A 9,516-nucleotide genomic window follows, 5' to 3' on the forward strand; every position below is an offset into this window, starting at 1 on the left:
GTTGTTAATGTAACAATTACAAGAATAATCACCGTAATTTTCTTTTGATTACTTGTTACATAGCCACTTTTTGTTACTATTTGTTACAAAGATTAAACACGACTACATTTTACAATAGAACACTTCAAAATTGTTTACAGCCCGTTTTTTCCAGGAATGAACAGGTAAAGTCTTTAGCTCGTTAAAGCCTATTGCTTTTCATATCTTAACAATTTTAAATCTTATTGCAAATTGTTGTATAATCATCTTTATGATGACATGCAAAAATGGGACCAAGTTCTGACATGACGTCACAGTGGAATGATGATAGTTTCGGAAATACTTTGACGGAAAATTTCCAGTCAATATTTCCTGATTCAACAACGATGTCACGCTGTAGTTACGCCACTTTGTGATCGAAAACGTGTTTGCGTGACAGTAGCGCAATGGTCCCACTGAATAAAATTATTGTTGTTTGAAACTCCTCAAAAATTTGAACTTTGATTTTTGATTCAATGCTACATCTGGGTTTTGAGATCTATTTAGCAATAATTACCGAAAATGATTTTTATTATTTCCCCCATGTGTGGATTCATATCCATTTTGTATAAAGTTGTGAGCAGGCCCGAACCCGAAAGTATCGAAGCCCGGCCCGAACCCGATTCGTTTTTGAGATGCCGTTTTGGTTGACAGGCCTATAAAAATGAAGACCCACTAAATGTGCAATAATAGAATAGCATAAACAAGACGTTTTGGGGGCTGTTTGGCATTAGGTTAAGGCAGCAACCAGCATCTTAGCCAGATAAATTTAAAAAAAAATACGGATACCGAATGAGAAGTTAAACCCGAATTAAGCCCGCTTGTTTAAAAAAATGATCACGGCCTAAAAAGCCCCACCCGATTTTCAACTCTGGCATAAGAGTCAATGAAAACTGCCTGTCAATGAAAAATGCATGTTTCTGCAAACCGTTCAGTTTCGATCGTTCGCAGGCTGACTGCCAAATATGGCCACTCAGGACTTATGTTTACATTTTCGATTCCACCCCTAAGGAAAATTTCGATCGGCGGAATGTCGGCAGTTACAACGCTAGTTGCACGCATGAATTTGCAAACTGAAGCTAGCTTCATAACGATCTTTGTGCTGTTGATACAAAAACTAACACTCACAACAGACAAAGTTTTATAAACCCCAATAGATGACTTAAATAGCACAGTTATTTAAATTAACAGTGCGATGGCGATATGAAGCTCAGTTTAACATTAGCTAGGACCGTTCATAATTTGATTTTTTATTTTTTTTGTACTTTATAACCACAATCAAACCCTAACAACCCTTACCGTCAGCATTTTCACCCAATTTGCTTTTCAACATTCTCAAATGCTTTTTTCGCCATCCATCGTTAGTTATCAAACTTTGTCTTAGGTGTGTTCTAGCGTTGGTAGAATTTTCGTGCTGTTAATGATTGCGCTTAATTCATATTCCACTTTGAAATGTTTGCGCTGATTTTATGATCAGTTTCGTGCAGTCAACCATTTTTTTGCAGCTTGCACTACATCGCACAAAACCTCTTTGATGACAAGATAGTGCAATCATGGGCGACGGCACGCAGGGGCAAGAGGGGGCACTTGACCCCCCAATCTGGAATTTCAAAGTACCGCAAAATTACAACATTTTCTCGAAAAACGTGTTGACTGAAAAACGATAATGCTGTAAGAAGGGAGTTAGTATAGTCAAAGCAAATGTCTAAGCAAGCGACTTTAACGATGTCTGCGTTGTTTACGTATCTGGTGTTGTTTTCATAGCCTCTCCCGTTTTTATGTTTTTTTAAACGGAAAAAATGGTTCATAGTTGCGTGGCTGTACGGGGATGTTTCATCGTTGACGCAAATTTACTGCATATATTTTATGCCATGTGTACATAATTACTTGATGTGGTAATTTATCCCTGTGTGTTTTTGTCAAATTTTGCCACCTTCTAAAAAAATTTCTGCCGCCGCCCATGCGTGCAATGAACCACTTTTGCTTACTACATGCACAACTTTTAACGCACCAAAGATGTTTCACAACGTGCATTGATTTAAAAAAATGTTTTAAATCAGTTGCTTTTCTGCACAAAGTTTTGCAATATCTTCATTTGATTTCAAGTTAAATGCCAAATCTGATTTCTTAGCAACTTTTATGTCACATTCAGTAGAATCACCTTAAAACTCGTTTTTTTTTCAATATTGGCAGTTGCAAAACAAAATTTTTAAAAACTTATACGTAACTTTAAAGAAAAAACTAATACGTATAACCTTAACGATAGTTCACAGTTGTTTTTACATGTTCTAATGCCCTTTATGTACAGGCACCAATGTGTAAACACTGCGCAGTTTAGTTACCTTTCAATAGGCGAGTTTGAACCAAGGCAAGTAGGCAATAACTTGTTCTAGACCCAATACGGAAGTTTACAGCTATGTATGTTCTTATAGTAGGAAAGTGATTTTATTTTATTTTAAAAAATTCTTAATCCGTCCCAGGTCATCGATACTATTGGTATTTTGGAATTTTCGGTTCCTTAAATTTAATTTTAACAAAGCTGATCAAAGGTATTCCGCTTGTGAGGTAGGTTTTTGATGTGAAAATTATTCACCATGTTGTATGGTCCGCAATCGGGCCATGATGTTTCACTTTTTTTGCAAAAGCTTGTTTCAAGTTCAAATTTATTTTATTGGCACTAAAATTAAACGAAAATAGGTTGCAACATAAATATTGTGCGTGCGGGGCAGCGAAAGACCTCGTGGTCATCCTGTCAGCAACCTCTTACACGAGAAGGTGGCAACGGCAAAAAAGATGGCGGGCGACAAACGAAAGAAAACTTCCAGTCAATATTTCATGATTCAACTGCGATGTCACGTCATACACAAAAACGTCTATAATAAAAAAGACATAAACAATATATAATAATAGACTGGCCTAAAGCAGACCTTTTGGGCTTTCAATAGCAAAAAAAATGCGTAGCGATGATTAATTGATTAACTCACAAATGCTGGTGTATGTAATCAAAAGACCGTCGAGGTCCACATCCAACGCCTCAAAGGTCCAGATATGGACCGCGGTCCGCTATTTGAGTAGCCCTGATCTACACACATGTTCCAGGGTATTACCCAGGGGAATTTATGTAGACTGGTTTCCAAGGTATGTTTTCTATGGGAAGGTCCTTGTACGGCAGCAAAGGCCCCAAATGGACCAAATATGGACCCTTATGGTGTCCAAATTTAGTAATAATTGTTAGTGAAAAATACTTGTACAAGTAGAAACTCTGTTTTGAGGAATAATGAGATTTGTAATCTTTTTTACCACATGGTGAAACTTGATTTAAAAACTTTCCAAATTTCGGGTCCCGCTACTGATACTTATATGTACGATTACTAGCCGTGAACTCTAAGAAGTATAACTTCATTTTTCATAATTATACTACATTACCATATTTGAGAGGATACATTTCCTATGCCTAAAATACAAACTCATTTGGTAAATCGAATTTGTGAAATAATGCGTTTTATAGCTTGCTGTAACTTTGACCCTCTGTCGACCCAACAAGTATTTAGGTACACTTTACACGGTTTTGAACAATCTGAGCAAACAATCAGAGCCAATATTCGTGTATTAAACAACGCACAACGATAAAAAAAATGTCGAAACGTAGTCATGTTTAATACACAAATATTGTCTCTAATTCTTTTGCCAATATTTTTTTTAAAACGACAAAAATATTGTAAAAAATAAGCTAAGATTTGTTTCCTCATTAACTACAAAATAGAAGCATAACAAAACTTACTACATAGACAACAGTCACAACCTGTGACTCAGTCTCACAGGTAGAGCTACTAACACCGAAACTCACAGCATGGGTTTGCTAATTTCCGGTAAGTGGCGCAACGGAGCATAGGCGTTTGCAATGGTAATAATTGCTTAGTCAGCATCTTCACTGACACAGAAAAAAAACTAGCAGTTGTTTTTGTGCACTAACATAGAAAAATGATTCACTTTTTGTAGTTTAAATCGCCCAATTAGGGCAATTTGAAGACTACTTAGGTGCTGTGGATGCTAAAAAATCCAGGCATACAAAGTTTTGCGTTTTTGAAATTATTGTCAGACACAAATTTTGTACCCAAGTTTCGGAAGTGTCGGTAACCCGATGTCACTTGTTTCACAATGAAAACAAAAACAAAATGAAAGTTTTTATTGCAAAATAATTCAAAATGTACAACACAGTGCAGAACCTAAAATCAAGTATTTTTTATATTCACCATATTTTTGTTGTAAAGATCAATAACATTTTTATACCGCGCATTCTAGGCCAGTGCCACCTAAATTTCTTGCTCAGGGAAACACAAGTGGCCGAGTTGGGACTAAAAAGATCAAAAATTCATTTCCAAGTAATGCACTGACCACTGGGCCATTAAAATGTTTTTTTTTTTGACATTTCAAAAACAGTAACTGGAGAAAACAAGCATTACGATGCAGAGTTGTTAAAAATTCAACTATAATTGCTTGCAGAAAACCTTTACAAGTTTGGTGTAACATACAGTTTACAAGTTTTTTTGGTGTAACATTGAAATGGTATACACTGCCACGTGTAAAAAAAAGTACACAAAAAGGCACAATAGCATTTTTTTACCTTGAACAAATTGTTTTTTGTCACTGTTTTTCTTTTCTACAAAATTTACCAATATTGAATTGTTTTTGTTGGGTTTTTGCAGAAAAGATATAGACTTCTGTCAAAGAATAGACAACTTATTTCTGTTTCAGAATTTTTGATCAGCTCTTTTGGTCTTTTTTCTTGTTTGCCAACAATTCGCAAAACCAGCATTTTTGGTGTAAGTTTTTTCATTACAAAAATAGTAAAAATTGGAGGCATTTCATAGGTAAAATCGGATTGATAAAAAACCTAAGTTTTTTTGTGTTAACTCGGTTGATGAAATTGCAAGATTGCTTTTTCCATTGCATCAAGATCGAAAGTAAAGTTTTTCCAAGCGTCAAGCATATATTCTTCATTTATTGCTTTTGCCCGGCCTTTATTATCCAAACTATGCTGTTTGGATTTTGTAGGAGTGAGGTTCCGTCCACGGCCAGTGCCACGTCGCCGCTTTTGCGATGAATCAGCACTTTGTGGCTTGAACAAACTGGTAACAAGCTCAACTTCTGCAAAATTTCCACGGCTGAAAATCTCATGTTGTTGGTTTGCAACCGTTTTGTCAACCGACACGGGTGAGTTTAAGGAGTTTAAAAACTTGCTTCCAGACGCTTTTTGTGGTGTTGATTTTTCAGTACTTTTGCAATCCTTTCTGCTACTACCATTAGTTAATGGTTTTTCAACAGACATTTTGCTCTTGTTAGTGGCAATCCATCGGCGCAACTGCTTTACAAATGGCATTACCATGAAAAAACAGTTAGCCGATAAGTTCAGTGCTTGTTTTGGTGCAGTGTCTTTTCTGTGCGCTGGCAAATCGTCAACATGAAACCATGTAACTTGTTTTATCTCGCCTCGAGTTTTGGGCTTAAACTCGGCATCCATAGGGACATTAGGAACAAAGTACAAGCGACTCAACTGTTCGTTGAGATGGTGTTCAGCAAACTGTGTCTTGTCCACCATGCCAGTTATGTCAAACCCAGTTTCTTCAAGGACTTCACGGACAGCGCAAGCTTCAGGGGTTTCTAAATGGTTGACTTTTCCCTTAGGAAAACCCCAACTAGCTTTAATCCAAAATCCTTGAACTAGGACCACATACTCCAAAGTGTGGTTTAAAAGAATAGCTCCGTAGGTTGGAACGCTGCGTTTGTAAGCCTTCCATCTGCAAACAAAGGTCACCAATAAAATATATATTCTGTGTAATTGAAATTTTATGACAATTAAAGTTTCAAAAGCATCAAGACAAGACATAGGCCATATTAGCTAGTGTAACCATGTTACGGCACTCCAGTTTATTGGGAGTGACAGATGGAAAAGCACTTGCCAATATGGCCTTAGATGTCTTGTTACCAGCTGCACTGATGAGATCTTACAGAAAAAGTGTGCACTGTCTACAGCCATTCCTTACTGATTTTGTTCAATGCCACAACTCGGCATAAACCACAGAGGAAACATTTGCCAATGTCACCTATGTCTTGTCACGAGCTGCACTGATAAGATCTTATAGACCAAAAAAGTGTGCACTGTCGACAGCAGTGGTTCCCAACCTTTTTGTAGTCAATGACACCCATTTTAATTGACCGTTTTATAAATTTTATAGGTCTGCAGACCACCAAAGTAATTTACCGTAAGTTTTCTATGCTTTTTTTCCTTCACAGTCCCTTAATCTCAAATAAGTTGTGTATGGTAGCAGTAAATGCAACAAAGAAATCAATTTTCTGCTCTACAAAGCTTGAGACAAAGCATAATAAATGCTATTGTTCATGTGTGTTGTGATGTCACAATGGAGGTAGCAATCACAAAAAATAATAGTACCTGATTTAAAGGTTTTATAAGCAGTTTGCACCTGTATGTACAACTGTATTAAACGGTTTGGAAACTTAAAAATATTGTACTGTTGGTTAATGGTACTAAAAATTTGGCCTCCATTGGCCCCATAAACCATCTCATGGACCCCTTGGGGGTCTGCGAACCCCAGGTTGGGAATCGCTTGTCTACAGCTTAATGAAAGTAAAGAAGAAGATTATGTACAAAACTCATCTGATTATACACTGTATCCAACTAATTGGTAAACCACATAAAACAATTGCCAGGTTCGAAATAACATACAGTGGATATTGTACAGCTAGTTACCAAACTAAGGTTAAATTAAGATTGATTTAGGTGTTTATGTTCAGCTTATGCTTGTAATACAGTCAATTCCGATAGATGGCGGACATGGTTTAAGGCAGGTGTGGGCAACCTGCGGCCCATTGATTAAAGTTTCCTGGCCCGCAGAGACACTTGGATTTTAAATGTACTGGCAAACAAATCCCATTACTATATCTTTTTAAGCAGATTAGTGCGCCTGATGTTATTTTTTATGCCCTGACAATAATGTGGCTAAAATCAAATGTGAATTTTTCTTGTAGTCAGGTATTTTTGGTATGCAACGAAGTAAAATCACCTTGTGTTATATAAAGGTGCAGCCCGCGATCTAATTATTGCAATTGTATTTGGCCCCACAGTGACAAAGGTTTCCCCCCCTGGTTTAATAAACATAAAAATTTAGTCAACTAAGGTAAAAAAATTCAACCACAGTCAAAATTTCAAAGTCCTAACTTATAATGTAAAAAAAATTCATACTTATCTAGAACATCATCCACATTGACATCCTTTGGTTTCAACAAAAATGGATACTCCCGAAAAATAATCTTGGCAAACTCATGCATTCGACAATCTGGTAGCGAGGTATCTTCTGGCCGATAAAAGTCCAGATAGAACCAATGGGCCAGTTCGATTTGGAAGCAGAGACGTACCATGTCTTCTTTTTCTTGTGCCGGTATGTTCAATAAAAATCGGCTACACAAGTCATCCAGAACAGTGTTTTTTATATGTAGCTTGGCTGTCATGTTTCTTGGCAAGCTAAAATTGTGTACGCACCAACACAAGAAATAAAAACAAGCCTAAAAAATATATGAGTTTTTAGTGAAGGGTATACAGATAAAAATGAAACTAAGTGAAAAACAGCAACATTGAAAAAAAATAGTGTTGTCATGAAAAAGGTAGCACACATTTTCACTTGAAAAAATACAGAAGCAATGTACTTAAAATTTAATTATCTTACAAAAGTTGCAAAACCGATAAAAAACCTGTTTCATACCATATTACATGGTAGAATAGGTAGTATTCTAAATATCAAAAGACAGTACCAATAAATCGGGAAAAACTTTTGTTAAAAATAACACCATTTTGTCAGGCACTTTTCTGACTGACTAGTTGATGCATTTTAAAGTATAACATTTAAACCAAAATTAGGCTACAGTTTTGAATGTAATTTGCGACAAAAAAGTTTTGATTAACTAAATCATTTCTAGATATATGAACATTACACCAAATCAGTTTCAAAAATACAAAAATATAGCCTTTTTCAGTTTTGAAAGAAAACAAAATGTATGCCAGAACATGCAATAATCTAAAATCAACAGAACATGCTATTAACCATTAATCACTTAGTGTTTCAATGCATTTTAGGAAATGAGCTATTAAGCTGAAAAAACACATGTCAAAAAAGCACCACACAAATAATTGGGTTTGTTTATTACTCTTTGTTTCTTAGTAGAGCCGTTCTTGCATTAACTAAAGTTTTAAATGCATCTTCACTTCCCGGTGCCATGCTTTTGTCAGGATGCAAAATAACAGCCAGCTTTCGATACGCTTTATTGATATCATCTCTTGAAGCGGTATAATGCACCCCGAGTTTTTCATAGTTGTCCCGGCCATTTTTCAATCGCAAAATGGCATCCACTTGATCCTTTGTGAAACCTGGAGTGACCGTTGGAATTGTCCGCTTGCCGTCACACTCAGAAAGCTTCACTAATTGTTCAAATAAGTCTTGAAAAACTTCTGTAATACCTTCGCCAGTGGCTGCAGAAGTCTCATAATAGCTGAAACCTTTTCCTTGTGACCAAAGTTGGCCTTCTAACCGGTCAACAACACGTTTTCCCATGTCGACCTTATTAGCACAAACAAAGACTACAACATCATCAACGAGTTGCTGCTTTCCCATTTCTTGAAGCCACAAATCCAAACTTTCGAAGCTTTTTCGGTCGCAAGCATCGTAAACTAATAAAGCCGCTTGTGCATCTTTGTAAAACTCGTTTCGCACTTCGAAAAAATAGGGGTGGCCAGCCATGTCAAAAATATTAACTTTCAGTTCTTTATCCTTGACATGAACTTTTGTAACTCCGTAATCTATTCCAACAGTTGGTACGTATTTACTGACAAAACGTCTTTCGCAGTAACGCTTAATAATACAGCTTTTTCCACATTCAGCGTTTCCCATGCTGATAATTTTCACGCGTAAACATTTCTTACGCTTGCTTTTGTCCGCCATTTTAGATGCACTTATTAAGTAGTGAAAAACATGACAGAAAATATTATTTTTCACTGTTTTTTAGTTGCCTTAGTAAAGCATCTCTAAAATAAAACAACGAAAATAAAGTTTTGTAAAATGCGACACTTTTTCCGAACCGTTTTGTGCCGAAATCCACTCAGGCGTGAAATTTTTTCAATAAACTTTCACATTTTTTCAACAGATGTTTTGTAAATTTATTCTTTGACAGACTGACAAAATACGTGTTAAAAACGTACAACATAACTATCAATTATTCCGCAATGTATTGTTTTTAACTATGATTTCAAATGTTTGTTTTTACAACTTATGATAATGAAAAGATTTTACTAAAACAGTGCTACATTGCTCAAAATAATTTCGTTTTTAACGTTTACCATTTTGAAGAAAGTCGAGTAGGGTTATTAGGAGATCACCACTAAGATCATTACAACACCGTGTCAAGTCAAAATTTATGACATACAGGGAA

At 36.1% G+C, this 9,516-nt stretch overlaps 2 protein-coding genes across 2 annotated transcripts; both read right to left on the reverse strand.

Moving 5' to 3' along the window:
* Positions 1-4,189: 4,189 nt before the first annotated feature.
* On the reverse strand, positions 4,190-7,608 carry LOC145218722 (m7GpppN-mRNA hydrolase-like). Its single transcript, XM_080086129.1, has 2 exons — positions 7,280-7,608; positions 4,190-5,816 (listed from the first exon to the last, which is right to left on the reverse strand). Exons 1-2 carry the CDS (start codon positions 7,543-7,545, stop codon positions 4,928-4,930), a joined length of 1,155 nt encoding a protein of 384 aa, XP_079942255.1. The 5' UTR covers positions 7,546-7,608; the 3' UTR covers positions 4,190-4,927.
* On the reverse strand, positions 7,600-9,136 carry LOC145218723 (dnaJ homolog subfamily C member 27-A-like). Its single transcript, XM_080086130.1, has one exon. It carries the CDS (start codon positions 9,027-9,029, stop codon positions 8,235-8,237), a length of 795 nt encoding a protein of 264 aa, XP_079942256.1. The 5' UTR covers positions 9,030-9,136; the 3' UTR covers positions 7,600-8,234.
* Positions 9,137-9,516: the final 380 nt, after the last annotated feature.

This window comes from Phallusia mammillata, chromosome 3 (genome assembly GCF_965637545.1).
Source record: "Phallusia mammillata chromosome 3, kaPhaMamm4.hap1.1, whole genome shotgun sequence".
Classification (NCBI taxonomy): Eukaryota; Metazoa; Chordata; class Ascidiacea; order Phlebobranchia; family Ascidiidae; genus Phallusia; species Phallusia mammillata.